Source organism: Glandiceps talaboti, chromosome 17 (assembly GCF_964340395.1).
Source record: "Glandiceps talaboti chromosome 17, keGlaTala1.1, whole genome shotgun sequence".
In the NCBI taxonomy this organism is placed as follows: domain Eukaryota; kingdom Metazoa; phylum Hemichordata; class Enteropneusta; family Spengelidae; genus Glandiceps; species Glandiceps talaboti.
Window position 1 is genome coordinate 18,224,651 of NC_135565.1, and position 17,337 is coordinate 18,241,987.

The following is a 17,337-nucleotide window of genomic DNA, read 5'->3' on the forward strand; positions in this document are numbered from 1 at the left end:
TTCACTTACATAATACATGAAGGTCAACTGTTCGTATGAAGCTTCTCTGAATGATTTTGGAAAAATTAAGCATGTTTTTGTAGAAAACTTACAACATCCTTGAGATTAAACTTAAAGATTTTACACTGAATAAGAACTTTGAAATTTTGCTGCCAAAGTTGCAATGTAAACAATTTAGTTTGCACTACTGAGGAGCAGACATTGAGAAGAAATCTGAGAAATTTAGTATTGAAATCAAGGGTTAATGTAGGTAGAGCTTAAAGTAGAATAGTTACACAGTCGTGTGTTTTAAACATATTTTAATATCTGGCAACATCTGGGCACTATTATATTAAATATAATAGTAACTATTTCCTTCAGCTTTCATTCAGTAATCTTCATAGCATCAATCCATATTTGTACTTCTACATGGTCTAATCTATCAATACATTTATTATGGTTGGCTTATTATCTCTCTCTGCACCATTTTATAATTCATCAGTGGATACTCAATGCAATTTTGTTCATCAAACAACTTGTGGAAGAAATACATGAAAGTGTATATTTCAGCAATTGCAACCACTTCCACAATATTAAGAACCACTATGTTTATCTACTAGACTAAATGCTGTTAGACAATACTGACATAAATTGAATCATATCATTTGAAAGAAATTAATTATATCTTTGCCGTGCCACTAACCTTTGATTTTGTCCATTTCCATTTCTTCAAGTCTTTCAATCTCCTGCTGCTTAGTAATATTCGTCTTTTCAAGATCCTCAACCTTTTCTTTAAGACTGATGACTTCCTCCTTGAGTTGACGGTTTTCTTCTGAAAGAGATGGATCTCCCCCCTTTTCTGAAGATTCTTTCAATTTAGAAATCTCTTTGCTTAATTGTATGATTTTATCCATCAGAACATTTTCTCTCTTTTCATTTTCCTCTTGATTCTTTCTCAATATTTCTATTTCAATATCTTTCTCTTTAAGACGTGCTTGCAGGGTGACCTGATCTACTTTAAGTAAATCTGCATTTTCTTTCAGGGCAGTATTAAGTATCTGAATTCTAGCTTCATACTGTATCATTTGTTTCTGTAAGGAATTGACAGTGGTTTTTAGTTTGCAAGTCTCTAGTCGAAGCTCGCTGTTTTCTTTAGTAAGCTCAGTTTCTCTTTGTGTACTTTCCTCATTATCATCCACATCAGATGTTGTTGATACTGTAACAGAAGTTTCACCTGTAGACCAGTAAAAATAAATGTCATTGATAAATTAAAAGTTAGAAATGTAGAAATGCTCATCAAATAGGCAAAATTTAACTGAATATGCCACATGGAAAGTTACAACCTAAAATTCCACAATCATATATGGTGCATGTTTAATTAATATTGAACTATCAGCTAATAAAGAATCTGAGCTTGCTATTATTAAGCTAGCTATCAGGAAGTGCAGGTACACAATTCCAAGAATTGGTAAATGATCCACAGAATAAAACATTAAAATAGTGTGGTATTTCCTCAGAAACATTTTTCTGGGAATTGTGACATGTATTTTTCATAAAAGACTTTTATTTGTAAATCTGAGGAATAGTGATAATGTGTCTACTCGTCCACATAATTCCCTGTAGAAAAGTACTAAAATAAGCACTACTGGTCTGATAATAGAAATAGTACCAAGAATTGAAGACATGGGCTTAGATAAACTATATCCAAGTTCCCGAAGTTTTTATAAGGAAATCTTATTACTTAGATGTAAGTTCAGGACTTTCGGAAATGAGTAAATCATACTAGAAACACATTACAGTATTTGATTACCTGTTTCAATTAATTCTTTCCGACATTGTTCATATTCTTCGATGTCCAGTGTAGTCTGTATTGAGAAGTACATGGCACCAATCTCTTTCAGTGTCTTCTCTGTGATGGTTGTAGATGTTACCAGTTTGTTGAGATTCAGGGCTTCATATTCCTTCCATAGACATTCCAAGGCATCTAAAGACTCACACGCAATGGAATACCAAACGCTATTCCCACCAACATTATCCACATGCAGATCCGGATGAATGTTGTTAATATGCTCTGGAAGTTCCTCCTGAACTTCAGGGCTTTGGAAATATGCTTGTTCTACTTCTGAGATAGACACACCTTCCTTTGGAATACCACCAACAGCATTTACATGAAGATGCATGTGCCCTTTATGAAATGAAAATTAAAAAACTATGTATCTGTATACCATAGATATTCCTGTATGCAAGTTGTGAATCACTTGAAGCAAGATAATTGGATAGGGTAATTTTACAGCTGACAATCAATTGTGGAAATCTTCTGCTCCAAGAACCTGACATTGCACAGGGTAATTATTTCTATATGTTGTTATAATACATAAAAAACTTGGAAATTTTACTAATTAGGTTATTTTTTTAAAAGTGTATCTTTACCTGGTAGTCTGTTCTCTTCCTTACTTGTGGTTGTAAGACTGCCATTGGCACAGGCTGCTTCATTACCTAGTGAAAGAAAAGGAGGGATACCAGTTATCACAAGGAAAGCATTCCTAACATATGACACATCTGTTCAAACTGCAATTTACCAGTATAGTGACACATCTATGTAAGTCATGTTATATTTTGTATATATTTAAACCATGTCAAATCTGAATACTTTTGTAGTTTGAAACATAGGCAGCATTATTATTTATGCTACAACCAATGAAACTTGACAGCATTTATGGACATTTACATGCTTGTTGTAACATTTTACATTTTTTCTTGTAATATGTGACGATTTATATCAAATTTATAATTCACCTATATTTAGACAATAAACCAAAGGTCCAGAGTGAACGCAGCATTTACTTTGATAAATATAGTCATGAACCTGCATCTTATCCTTAATTTTATGTCATCATAATTTATAATATGATTTTATGATGGAAACCAACATTGATTGCTAAGAATAAACCACAAAGCTATCAAGAAATACTAAACAGAAAACGTTTCATACCTGGGTTAACATGTGGTTTATCTTGATCCACAGTAGATTGGTTACTACCGTTTCCTGGAGCAAGTCCCTTCAAGCTAGCATCTGTAACTAGAGAAATTAAAAACCAAAATATTGACATCTATTTTTCTTAAACAGTTTCTGATTTGTTTGGACTTCTTATAGAATGCTGTTTTTTTAAAGCATGTTCCTTTCACTCTCTATTAATTCTTAGCAATTCTGTTAACTAGATATATACTGTACGTACACATATCCGATTGTGAGGATTCACTACTTCATTATAGGAATTGTCAGATAAGGCTAGTCATATTTACCTGTACTTGTACTTTCTTGATTGATTGTTGCAGGATTGGCATCATCAAGATCTGCTGCTGGAGACACTACACGAAAGGGAGAATAATAGGTATTTAGTAACTACACCATGTCAAGTATAGTATACTGAAGTGATACATTTTTACCAATATTCCAAGACTAAAGGTTGTGATATTCATACAGCAGTGTTGCAAATGACACATTTTGCAATTAGTTTGAAATATAAATCTAAAATCAGTGTAAATAAAGATATACATTACTGAAAAGGTGATGTTATGTAACAATTATTAGTGTTAAATATAACTTGAATTTATAGAATATACTGTATAGGCCTACACACGATGGGAAAAAACCTATAGACATTATTTTATACAACATTGAAATAGTAATCCAAACCCTAACCTTTGTACATAATTTGTGAAGTGAATTTAGTTAACAATCTTACCAGCGGCTTTAGCCTCTTCAAGTTCGGATGCAATGCCTTCTTTTCGATCAGATAGCAAGTCGACGGCTGCTCCTTCTGATTTATTTCCTGATGGGTTGTCATCTATCAAATAGACAGAAAGAAGGAAGGAAAAACTACATTACGGTGAAAAATAGGAAACTGGTTCAGTTTGGTGAGTGCAGAGTAAACTCTCTAGATTAGTAATACTACCAACACCAATATTGCATGTATAATATTGGACATGACATTCACAAGCCATTAACGGTCCAAGTGCAACAAACCCGCGGGCTTGCCTGACGAAAACGGGTGTCATAAAAGTTGTTTGCATCTCTAAAGCTGTTTGTAGTGTTACTTATAATAGCCTAATAAATTGATAACAACTGATATAAGACGGAGATAAGGTTTGCCTCAATTGACCCACTCCTTAGAAATGATCTTACTCTGTGAACTACACTGTTTACTTGTGTTATGTAAGAGCCCATCATCACATGCGTAAATATTGGTACTCTTTGATAACAAGTGGACTTGCTTCTTTAATGGCTTGTCCCAGTAATGAATGCAACTGATCACTTTACAGAAATAACTCTATGTCATTCATATCAATAAAACGACTTGCTGGATATTTAGTTCCCATGGTGACAAACATCACCAGTTATTGTTTTTAAAAGTTTATTTGCCATGACGCTCATAACTCAATTTTTGTCATCTTTATAAAACACACCACTCTCCGTGGTTCTGTGCACGATATTTGTATTGCTTCCTGTCAGCGAAATAACCCTTTGGATTGCAAAAATGGTTTTACTTGAGCGTACACATTCTCAAGGAAGTTACTAAAAGGATATGCATGGCTTTAATTTGATAAACTTGTATTATGACTGAACAAAAAACACTTTAAGCCATAGGTTTAATTATTTTTGCACAGGTGTAAAAGGGTACAATAGTGTCTTACAGACACATAAGCCCATCACCAGAGTATGATTATTTCACCATCAACCATTACTTGATACTCAGTCTCTTCGTTTACATTTATAGTGAGAATCAATCAAGACTAAAACATGTATGCAAGTATCACAAATATTTAACATATTTCGTAATCTTACCAGGAGTTGTAAGTCTGTCTATCACTGGTAGATTTGCTGTACTTTGAGAAGACTTTGCATCTTGTAGGTCTTGTTTCACTTTGTTCATAAAAGTGTCGTTCATATCCTTCATGGATGGAATTACTGTCGTTGCAAGGCGGTCTTTTACTTCAAGTGCCAACTTGAAATATACCGCTGGCTTTTGAAGTATCAATGATATACGGTCTTTAAACTTATCACCGTCTTCCATGTCAACCACAAAACAATATTCATGGTCTGGAAAGTGTTTTCTGATCAAGTCATGACAGGGGGAATGCATGGAAACCAGAAATGGAATGCCTATTGCCATAGCATACAGCATTAGCTGAATGGAATTCATTCCAGGTTCTCCTGGAATTAGGATAAGATGGGAACAATAAATTTCCCGCTCCATGTATTTCACAGCGGGCATAGAAGATGGGACTACCTTGAGGTGTGGATGTGGATTTAGCTTTCTCCTATAGTGAGATTCCTTAGCTTCAGGAATGCTAAGAATTTTCCACCTTGGAGGCTGAAGAAGCATAGTATGGAAGGTTTCAGCCACTTTATTGATGGCTTTTGCTAGCTTACGATGACTGTGCATTTCCTTCAAATCATATTCCTCAAGAAATGATAAAATTTGGCATCTTTGATCTTGGGTGCGAACTGTCGGTTGTGTGAATCCTAAATATACATTATCTGCTGCAAGAGAAACTTGAAAGTGCTTTGCTGCAAGATCACCAAATCTCTGTTTAAAATCTTCGAAGGTGGTTTCATCGAGAGAAATTAACGCGTTTGCATCGTTACACTCGTCTCCTAAATTAACAAGCCTTTCTCGCAATTCATCCCTATCACATCCAACGACAGGATGATGAACATCAGATGGCCAAATATTTACTATGTAATATTTTGCCACATGGAACACTTCATTTATGATTTCACGCGCGGCATCAGAGGTTACGAACGAAAACCCTACACCTATCTCTACGTTATCGATTGTGAACAATTTCGGAAAGTATGCTTCAAATGCAAGAAGCCATTGAAGATTTGGCTTCCCACGTTTGAGAAGACCTCTTGGATTTGGAGGAATAAGTTCAACATTATTCCTGTTAGCATCTGCATATTCTTCGTCGGTCATCTTCAAGACTGTGCAAAAGACTGAGAGACCAACTTTATTGAAGAGATAAGCAAGAAGCCTTACAACAGCAGGGGTCCCATTCTGGAATGGTGATCCCCACCTGTCACTTATGATCAGAACAGCTGGACGTTGATTGGCTGGTTTGTCATCCATATTTGACCTAACAAAATAAAAATAGCAAAGAGTCATGGTACAACATTATGAAACCTTCAATAATGATGGGGATATGAAAACAAACCTGGTCTGTTTCGTAAAACGTGACCATCTCTCCGATTCCTTTTTCTAGAAAGTGATCCTCCCCAATTTCCTTTCTTTAAATATTACTCTACCCCGTTCAAATATTGTTAAAACATGTTCATGCTCTGACGTGAACAGGGGTTGAATCAGTAATAAGAACTTTATCCCACCGCTGCCATCACGCTTTTCCCACTACTACTACCACCATGGTGAAGTTATGAGAAGAAACCGTATTAATCAATTTACTAATTAATTAACAGACTAAGAATATGAGAAATCAACTACATGTAATACAGTACTTTTAGACTAGTAAACGCGACAATCACGCTATCTCGTCGTTTGTTGCAGATTTTAAGTTATTGAATCTGCATATGACCTCTGACCTCAGTAACAAAGAAGGTGTGCCACTCATGAATATCAAAAGATGTGCGTACTGAGCAGAAACACGTAAATGTAGACTCAACCAGCATTGACATAATTAAATTCTCTTAGTACAAATGGGTTTAGATTGTTGATACTATAGTAACACACATGGAAGCTAGATCAAACCATGCAGGGTGAAAGATTTACTTCATTTTGTCATGAAATTGCCAATTTGTAAAATGCTGGTAGTATTTGGTATTGGTATTATTGTGCCAAGTATTTGCCCGATTTAGTTGATTAAACATTTTTTGCGGGGGGAGGGGGGGGGCACGGAGTAATGAGACTGGTAGAAACGCTGTTAAAGTTGCAATGATACATTGAACCCTTGAGCGTAGTATTTCAGTCACGTGATACTGTTACCTACTGTACGTTCAATGTACCATGCCATTAATACTCGACTCCCATTGTTATTATTGAATGTAAATTGTTAATGTCTTTGTCATGTGACCCATCACATAACAAAATGTGTTTGATGACATGGCCGTGGCTAGTAGTAGTGGTTCGAAGCCAAAAGCTGCCATTATTGATACAGCAACTGAGTCTGAGAATTGAAAATATTTGGATTCATATTTAATTGTAACACCTGTGATGATCACGTTCCTCTTTAGAATCTGTAGGAAAGTGTTTTTGAAATGAGTTGTCATAGTATGCACAAAGGCATTATGATCAATAACAACTTTCTGTTTAGAATACTGGGTGAAATTTTAACATTTCTGTAACTTTAACAATTGATCGGAAAAAAAGCAGAGGTGAAAAAAAGGCCCCTTCATACAAGTGTTCGCTGTAGATTTGCCCAGGGTGATTCTTTTGTTCACATTGATATCTCACCAGACCTTGAAATGAATAGGGTTTCTGTTGAATGAGTGAACCTTTTATGTGACGTGACATGCAAAGATATACATGGGTTACTTTGCAAAATGTAGACGGAAATATGTGATAAATAATGCTGAATTTTTTGTTTGTCTACAACTAAATTTCACATTTCTGCTTACATGTGAAAATTTGCATAGTTCGAACAAGAAGCAATACCAATATGTCAACAAAACTGCGTACACAATGTGTTGAACTTTCACTATTAAGGACAAGTATGGACTGGTCTGGAATGGTCTGACGTCATTAGAGGTCATGAAAGGTTAGGACAACTTATTGAATACTTCTTTTGTCATTCAAATGAGCACTATTATTTGCTATACTTCAGATACTTGTTGAAAACACAGCTACCGCTGTACAAGCTAGCTATCAAAAACATTCATCAAAGCGTTGGGTCGTAACACCACTACCATGCCTACACATTGACACAAGCTCTGGTCTGGCAGACATTTTAAAAAGAAAGAAAATTACAACATACAAGCTTGAAAGAAACGGCATATTGAAACAAGTCTATTTAATTTTGATACCAAGATAATAATGTATTCAATACAAATGAGTCTCAACAACTTAACGAATCATTATGGCCTTGTTGACTGTGTTCCAAATCGTGATGTAAGATGAGAGAACCAAACCTATGTATTTAATTTACTGGTAATATGTCCGACTAATCTGTCACACCCAGCGTTTCATCACATATATGAACTAAACGTTTGATGTCGCACTTGTGAACGTTCGTTTAGGGCCGGGGGGGGGGGGGGCTAAACGAACGATAGCACACGTACAGTCGGTTGCTTTTTAAAGATAAAGTTTTCTCTAATGCAATTTCAACGTTATCATACAAAGTGTCTTACCTTTCAATTCAACCGATGCATAAATGCTGCAACGATACTCTTGAGAGTGTCTACCAACGTCCTATGGAGGATGCATCGAATTGAAACAGGCTGGTAAAGACGCCTTTAAGGTATGAGATATCTGCAACAGGTCATCAGAGTTAAATATAGTAAGTCACGTGGTATCATAGATGTGCACTGATGCAGTGTATAATTGACAACCTTGTGTCGGTTTCAATGGTTCAAACTCAATTAAAACTTGAATATTATGAACTGTTTTGTTATATGTGACTAATTAATTGCGATATTGTACACTGAACAGCATTGAGTCATCTGTGGGTACACATATTTATGTAGCAGTACAGATAGGATGGTGTACTATATTCAATCGAATTGTTTTTGGGTACACCCCAACAAATCAGCGTCCCAAATTATACATTAGCACTGTTCTCTCAATGGAACCTGTTGCAAGATTACGTACACAGAAAACAAACAAACAAAAGGGGGAAAACCAGGAAAAAAAAGTTACAGACGCAGAGTGTACTTTAAAAGATATCCACCCACATTACCAGACTACATTCTTAAGTTGTCTTTTAAATATCGATGAGTTCGGAGCTGATCTTATGGATAGGGGTAGATTGTTCCATAGAACAGCACCACTATAGTGAAATGCCCGTTTCCCATATTCAGTTTTAACTGTAGGGATGTATATGTTACCTTTACTGGCCTGTGGTTTGTGTTATGAATATGAATTTGGTTGGGAAGATTGAACATTTCAGTGAGGTAACTAGGTGCATTGCCTGTTACGGATTTGTAGACGAGTGTTGCCAGTTGGCGCTTCCATCTAATTTGAGGGCTGACCCAACCCAAGTTTTCATATACCCAACCCGTACTAGTAACACGGGGAACTTCGAGGAGCAGTCGACCAGCTCGTTTGTGGAGGAGCTCAAATGTCTTCAAATACATTTGCTTCGTATTACATCATACATTCGCAGCATAATCGAAATGGGGAAGGACTAAAGTAATGAACATCATCTTCAACATCAAGTCCCATTGGCAAAAAGTGTCGACAATAGACCAAGTTTTAGAGATATTTTAGCAGAAATTTTGTGTTGAAAAATTTCAATTTTGAATCCAGCCAAACCCCTAAGTATTTGAAATCAAATACTTGCTCTACTAGGTCTCCCTGTATTTGAATTTGCAAAACTAAATTTAATTTTAGTCTTTGCATGTATTTAGATGTTTATGGTGATTCATGGAACTTAAAGACTTTGTCATTTGGTATTACCGTAGATCGGTCAGATGATGTGAGATATTACACCATTAAATTTGCAATAGACACTTGATAAGGTACCGTGTGTCTGATAAAGAATTGTACAGTTGTATAAACAAGGCTGTAAACAAACACTGCCGATACAATGGACGATAATTGTGCTGACACAAGCTCAATAAGTTCCAGGAATTACACTATGTTAGGTATTTGTTGAATTCATTGCTTAATTCATGGGTTTTGAAGAAAGTTGCCAACATATGTATTCAATGGGTCAAAAATATTTTGTGCAATTTTTACACATCGATTGAAGTGCAACACAGCGAATTTTATTTGATATATGTACGACGTTTTATTATAATTGTTAGTAATTCACACTGGTGTGACATTTGACCCAAGTAACAACAGCCTGCAATACTTGTAGAAGAGACGCCATTTTGTTGGAACACCACACCTAGTGTTTCAATACGTTCATAGTATTAAACAAGACTAGTGATTAATAGCAACAAAATAAATACATCACAGTTACTGTGGTCTGTGAGTTTCCGAGATTTTCTGGTTTTGTTTCCATGAACAGAGTGTTTTACAAACCTTAAATGCCAACATGAATGGTTTGTAGTTTTGTTGAATTTTGCATTAAATGTTTCTAGAAAATGTATCTCACCTTTGAGTAAATCGTCGCAGTGTTGTCAAATCTGTCATCCACGTGTATTACCTCTCACTTGATGTACTGGATAATCTCTCACAGAATCACTTTAAAAATGCCCAGGCTTGAAACAACGCACTAGTGTTGTTGTATTAAAAGAAAGGCATGGTATGTTAATCACGTGACAGCATATGTTCCAGTTCTGTATGTGACATGAATAACTTATAATAGTATCAACGCCATTTCGTAAATGGTTGCTAACCTTTTCTGATGACGTCATGACAAGTTAAATATACATACATGCATACATACATACACACACACACATACATACATACATACATACATACATACATACATACATACATACATACATACATAAATTCATACATACATACATACATACATACATACATACATACATACATACATACATACATACATACAAAATAGCAATTGATCATTTAATGTTGCTGATATTGATGTTCCGACGTCATTACAATATATGTTTGTGTATGTATGTATGTATGTGTGTATGTATGTGCGTGCGTGCGTGTGTGTGTGCATGTGTATATATATATGTGTGTGTGTGTGTGTGTGTGTGTGTGTGTGTGTGTGTGTGTGTGTGTGTGTGTGTGTGTGTGTGTGTGTGTGTGTGTGTGTGCCATATCGAGATATTTAGTTATTCGTATACTACCAAATTCCTTTGCAGGGACAACTGTATGTAGTGCCGTAAACTATTTAATTTGACACAATGACAAATTCATATTAAAGTTGAATTGATGGTACACATGGATGGCGGGAGAGGTACACAGTTGAATTCTAGCATGTATCATACCAACCCATTTCCGATACAAAGTTTTATCACTTATGAACGAGTTCGATACATAAACGTTTATGATACTTTTCATCAAAATGATATATTGTACACATGTCACTCAGCTTTTAAGATCTATAATATAGTCATATTTTTAATTTTTTTTAAATCTGTTTTGCATACTGCCTAAACCGAGGAAACATTGCACCAACGTTTAAAATTTAAATATCATTGGAAATTTGAAATATCACATGTTATTTCGAAAATAGAGTGGCACTACGGTAAGCGAATAACATTATTTTTGTCTACTTTTATACACTTTCGTTTAGTGTCAGTTCTCAAGAATGAATGTCTTCCGATTAGACCTAAACAATCAGTTGACAAATTGAAATTTAAGATGGACTAAGTTTGGTCTCACGGCCTGCAGCTAGCTTGAGTGCAGAGCGATGTAGTACAGTGTTCGGTAGTATGTACTGTTGAATATCACGTGTAAGATTACATTAGACGTGTGTAGTTACTTCAAAATCCAAGCTCAGAATGTGGAGTCTTTATTGCAGTTCCCGAGTTACATACAAACTATTCTGAGGTGTTGTAAAGACTCAGATTTGAAATATCGGGAACCAAATTGAATGAAGACCATTATTGTAGAGAATGTCGCCCTCATCGGTGAAATATGCTATTTTTACAGTATCACATCTAACCAATCATACTTTATCAAAGTTACATTATGCACTGTCATGGGGGTGTAATCGCGTTAACTGCCATTTTTATCCAAAAATGCCGTTACCAGTAAGGCAAAGTGCTTTTGTTGAGTATGATTGAAAGGTCTAGAGCGACGCTCATGACATTTAACGACGCCCCTGTAATCTTAACACTTTAACAGTTGCAGGACATTTACCCAAGAGAATTCGAAAACAGTTGCCCACCTTAATTAAACATTAACACAACATTTGAATTTCTTTTGATATTTGAACCCCTACATTCAAAGAGAAGAATGACCATTAAAATTGAGTGTGGTTTAATATTTGTGATGTTTGGTACACTTGTCATAAGGGAACACCGTCGTTAAAATGAGATATTCACCCCTTTATCGCATTACTGAGACGGCCGGTCCCAGACGCCTTTGAGACACGTAATATACCAGCTCAGGAAAGCGAGACAGGTATTTTGTTTCGCGAAATGACCGGGGATTGCACTTGAGGGTTTTGTTCTTAATAGCGTGATTTGGAATAAGTATCACACTTTTATAGTGGCCGTCAGTATATATATACGTCATTAGGAACAGTACAGTATATAATGATTGACGCAGTAATCGCAGTGGGATATAATGATGTAATTTAAAACTAATTCAAGCAAAGGTCATTTTTTTTCCAAAGTTGGAAACTACCGTGCTCACGAACTATTCTAGTTAATCAGTGACTAATCAATCTCAACATGCATTGTGTTTTTGATCTCAATGTCCTGGCTTTATTTCATATTAGAAAAAAAAATTACTAAGTACTCTTGTACTGTAGACCGGGTGTACTTTGCTGAATAAATTTGTTTGCATGCACTATACAAAAAGTCATATTTGACCATGTCTGTCCACTGAGGTAAATCTTGGGCAGAAGATGTGTACATGTGGGGAGTATTAGACGAAGTACCACCTTTGACTTAATTTACCCCCGGTGATCTCTCACCTTGGGGGCTGTAGACAGTCAAAAGTGGTACTGCGTCTCGTACAACCCCTGGACAGAGATGGTGGTTAGGGTGGTCACACGTAGGATAAAGGTTGGGTAAAGGTGGGTAAATTAGACTTTTCGTATAGTGATGGTTCCCGGCGATTACGCTCAATTTTTCAATAGGTGGGGGAAGGTAGATTTTTTATTCATTTTTTTGTGTTTTCTCTTTCATGTGTGAGTGTCTAGTTCAGGCAGTTACGTTTTCTGTTGTTTTACATATGGTCTCTATGTTTTTGGTTTCTTCTCATCAGATTACAGCCATTACGGATTGGAAGAACAGTTTTATATTGTCTCTTTAAGTTGATGTCAGTTTACTCATCCATTATTCCTGGCGAGACTTCACTCACAATTTTCGCGATTTCATTATTTTTCTCTCGAATTTGAAAAAAAAGTTTAGGGTCGGCAGTGAAAAACTATGTGGGGTCGGGTAACCGGAACCAAACAATTTTTTTAGGCCTAACTACATTTTTTTCTTCACATTTTATATAGCTTAAGTTCACCATTGTATTGCACATTGAGGAGTGACTTTCTCTTAACTATCTCTGTATCTCATCACTTGCAACTTTGACTAGCTCTTTTTCTGTGTGTGTGTGTGTGTGTGTGTGTGTGTGTGTGTTTGTTTATTTGTTTGTTTGTTTGTTTGTTTGTTTATTTGTTTGTTTGTTTGTTTGGTAATTATTTTAGCAATAATTGTAGTTTGTATACTTCTCGCAAAAGTAGTTGGTCTCATTGCATCTTACTTTTAACTGTGTACGTCCAAACCCTACATACCATTGTGAGTTCCCTTGAAACTCACAACACGTATACTTCACGCCTACGATATTTGTATGTATCATAGTGGCTCCTACGTGTTGATGACGATAGTTCTACGTATATTTAACCTTTTCAAGTGAACTTATATCCGATTATTTGATTCAATTGATTAGTTGCGAGATAATTCTGTTTGTAATTGTTCTTCCGGGATTGAAATAAAGGCAATCAGTACCTTGGTGCTTCCTGTGTGTTGTGTTAAACACTAACAACAAATTACAATAAATGTAACGTATACTACATGGTTTTCTTAGTAGAACATAGACGCCTACTATTATACACACTATGGATAAAGTACAGACAAGTTTAAATACTATGTCCGAATGAGAAAACGTGAGAAAAAGATTTTTTACTCAAAATGTACGCTAGATATACGTGGAGAGAGAGAGAGAGAGAGAGAGAGAGAGAGAGAGAGAGAGAGAGAGAGAGAGAGAGAGAGAGAGAGAGGGGGGGAGGGAGGGAGGGAGAGAGAGAGGGAGAGAGAGAGAGCACACATACATACATACATACATACATACATACATACATACATACATACATACATACGTACGTACATACATACATACACACACACACACACATACATACATACATACATACATGCATACATACGTACATACATACATACATACACACACATACATACATACATACATACATACATACATACATACATACATACATACACACACACATATATACGTACGTACGTACATACACAAACGTTTCACCGTCGTTTATACGGCACGTACATGTGATATTATCCCCTATATGTAGTAATGATTCATGTAACCCATCCATTACATTCGAAGTCCCACGTATAGATTCGTTGCGGACACAATCATCTGTTATTGTAACCAGACTTTGTTGCTATGCACCGCTCTCAACAGACATAATATTGACAAACTTTCCAACTCAATTCATCACCTTCCGTGTAGATAATGGACTTTTCCAATTAATTAATATTTATTAATGGGGTTCTTTTTATCGCAGGTTTATACAGAGACCACGTAGATTGGATTAAGTGTATACTTTAAACGCTCTCCTGAGATATTGAGTGTTTGTTTTACGTAAGCCGTTGTTTGCTATGCAAAGCACGTATATAGTATACTAAAAAAAGATTCGATCCGTTGGATGGAGGTTATGTTCTAAACTGCTTTTTTTTTCAGTTACAGAAACCACCGGAGAAAATTTATTTCCGGTCTTTTAAATATTTACGAGGTGTTCAAATGAAACAGTTAAGTATAAATGCTGAAATCTTACTGAAGAGGTGTGGGTACTTCTTCTGTTTTGCACCTTACAACAGAACGGTTATCTTCAAGTTTCTATCTGGATCATTGAAGTCATGCGTTTGTTCGCTCATTTTTATGTATTATTCTGTTGTCTTGCGTTATTCGTCGCTTGGTTTGGAGCACCCAAAGTCCATGCTGATGATTTAGGAAACCGGTTTTTACAAGAAGAAGAATTTGAAGAAAGCCGTGTAGGTGACAAAAGGACTTTCCTTGGCACTCCAAATGATGAATGGGTAGGTAACGTTTCCTTTACTCAATAAAACTGTATTCATCAACTATTTATTTTGAAATAAGGAGAGGAAAACTGACATTTCTCGCCAAATATCGACTTTCATGATATAATAGCAGTGTGCACACTCTCTCTCTCTCTCTCTCTCTCTCTCTCTCTCTCTCTCTCTCTCTCTCTCTCTCTCTCTCTCTCTCTCTCTCTCTCTCTCTCTCTCTCTCTCTCTCTCTCTCTCTCTCTCTCTCTCTCTCTCTCTCTCTCTCTCTCTCTCTCTCTCTCAATATGATTCAATCAACTATACAGTACACTTACCGGAAACATAGCCATCTATTTTTTTTAACTCTTACAAACTATTGAAATCATCAACCCGAAGACTCGCACTTTTCACATGAAGCCACATCTTCTAAAATCATCACAACAAAAACGAACACTTCCCCGTTATGATGAAACGTGCACATTTCTGGTGCGTTTAAACAAATAAATACAAATTTATTACAAAAAACACTAACGCCAGTAATACTGAAACCTACATGTGCAGTTACCATGGTGTTATAAAAGAATGACTGTCTGAACTTTACAATATATTTTATGTCCATCCCTCACTAATACCTGAGTAATACTTCAAAAGCAAGAAAGTGACAAATTAGTCACCAATGTACTTTTACGGACAAATAGATTAAATGTGTGGGTGTTTTAAGCTTTATGGTTTATATTGAATTCAGTACGATAGTAAGACAGTCAGTGGAATAACGATTAGGGTTTCTTACACTGTAGCGATATTGAGGTTTCGTTTATGGTGGTTGAGAACTCGGGCCTCAGTGGCTTTAGGCAGTTTTATAGCCCCGGTATTTTCCTATACAAACTCAACATAGATGTAGACGGGTAAATTTGACTACTTTGACAAAGCATTAGTAATACTCACAATAACTGCAGTGACTATCTGTCATAAAAACGTACTTTAGGTTATTGTTTAGACATTTTTAAAATGTTTATAAAGTAAAAGAATTGTTAGTGGATGTTATATAATAGGTTATTACTGTATATTAAGTTTCGAAGTCCATATAAGTTAATTCAAACAGTGTATGTAAGTAGTGTGTGTGTTTGTTTGTGTATGTATGTATGTATGTGTATGTATGTATGTATGTATGTATGTATGTATGTATGTAGACTTAATTCAAAAGAATAAGGATGTAATAAGTCGTTACTCGGAGTTTCACGCTTCGATTCTTTTGAATTAAGTCTATAATGCTCTGCTACTAATATTTGCATCGAGCACTGTTCTCGCCAGCGAGACACATATTCATATGAATATGTATGTATGTATGTATGTATGTATGTATGTATGTATGTATGTATGTATGTATGTATGTATGTATGTACGCAAGTGCACGTGTGTGTGTGAATTTTCATTCATTCATTCATTCATTCATTCATTCATTCATGACATATCAATCTATGCAATTGTGTCTTTCAGCTTGATTGTTCATGGCACGAAGAATCCAATTCTTTCATTCTTGGAAAACCATGCAATCCACGAAATCCTGGTATTTGCAGCGGTAATTGTGGTATCCATTGGCAACGAGTATGCCGACGTCACCAGGGAAAACGATTCCTTTGTCAAAGAAAAAGAACCAAGTCAAGAACTGGTTAGGACTTGTGACGTCATGGAGTCTGCGACTGACGAACGAATTCGATGATGAACTTCCAGTATCTTGTTACATAGATTAATTTCTTGTCAAAACTACGTATGATATAGGTCGATTTCACATTTAGTATACATAGTTGGGAGTTTAATACAAACGTAATATGCAATACAGCAGGCAATAATGTTATACATATGCTTGTATTATTGTACAATATTGTAATGATTGCTTAATTTTTTCGAGACATTAGCGATCGTTCAGTGCTGACATAATTGAAGTTGGAGGACTTTTTAGGCTGCCAGAAAGGACCCAATTGTACAGTGTTACAACTCGGTGTCCAAACAAGGGATGTGCGATTTTGTTTTATTTATTGCTCGCTTAATAAACCAAATAATATCAAGCAAAACTTATCAAACACCGAACTGTTGCCTCCCTTTGTGTAAATAAAGAATACAGATTTGCTGAATTATTTAGTTCTGTTTGTTAAGTTTTGTGTGCTTACAATATATTCGGGCGTTAATTATGTTGAAGTCAAAATTCATGTCAATAAGAACTACATTTCTTGTACTTTATGAGTTTTGGCTAATTTCAA

At 35.7% G+C, this 17,337-nt stretch overlaps 1 protein-coding gene and 1 long non-coding RNA gene across 3 annotated transcripts in view; one reads left to right on the forward strand and one right to left on the reverse strand.

The window, feature by feature from the left end:
- Window positions 1-10,393, reverse strand: part of LOC144448258 (uncharacterized) — a 31,637-nt gene extending 21,244 nt beyond the window's left edge. The window contains exons 1-9 of one of the 2 annotated variants that reach the window (XM_078138438.1): window positions 10,255-10,393; window positions 8,342-8,462; window positions 4,826-6,120; window positions 3,726-3,827; window positions 3,283-3,348; window positions 2,972-3,052; window positions 2,410-2,475; window positions 1,790-2,164; window positions 683-1,213 (exon numbers count right to left, since the gene is read on the reverse strand). In XM_078138438.1, the coding sequence (XP_077994564.1) occupies window positions 683-1,213; window positions 1,790-2,164; window positions 2,410-2,475; window positions 2,972-3,052; window positions 3,283-3,348; window positions 3,726-3,827; window positions 4,826-6,113 (2,509 nt within the window). In that variant the 5' untranslated portion in view covers window positions 6,114-6,120; window positions 8,342-8,462; window positions 10,255-10,393. Of the gene's footprint in view, window positions 1-682; window positions 1,214-1,789; window positions 2,165-2,409; window positions 2,476-2,971; window positions 3,059-3,282; window positions 3,349-3,725; window positions 3,828-4,825; window positions 6,121-8,341; window positions 8,463-10,254 lie in introns of both variants that reach the window. The other variant, XM_078138437.1, reaches the window with a different exon arrangement.
- A 4,601-nt stretch (window positions 10,394-14,994) lies between these two features.
- Window positions 14,995-17,270, forward strand: LOC144448716 (uncharacterized). The gene is made up of 2 exons (XR_013482122.1): window positions 14,995-15,109; window positions 16,577-17,270. It is a non-coding gene; the product is annotated as an uncharacterized LOC144448716 (long non-coding RNA).
- Window positions 17,271-17,337: the final 67 nt, after the last annotated feature.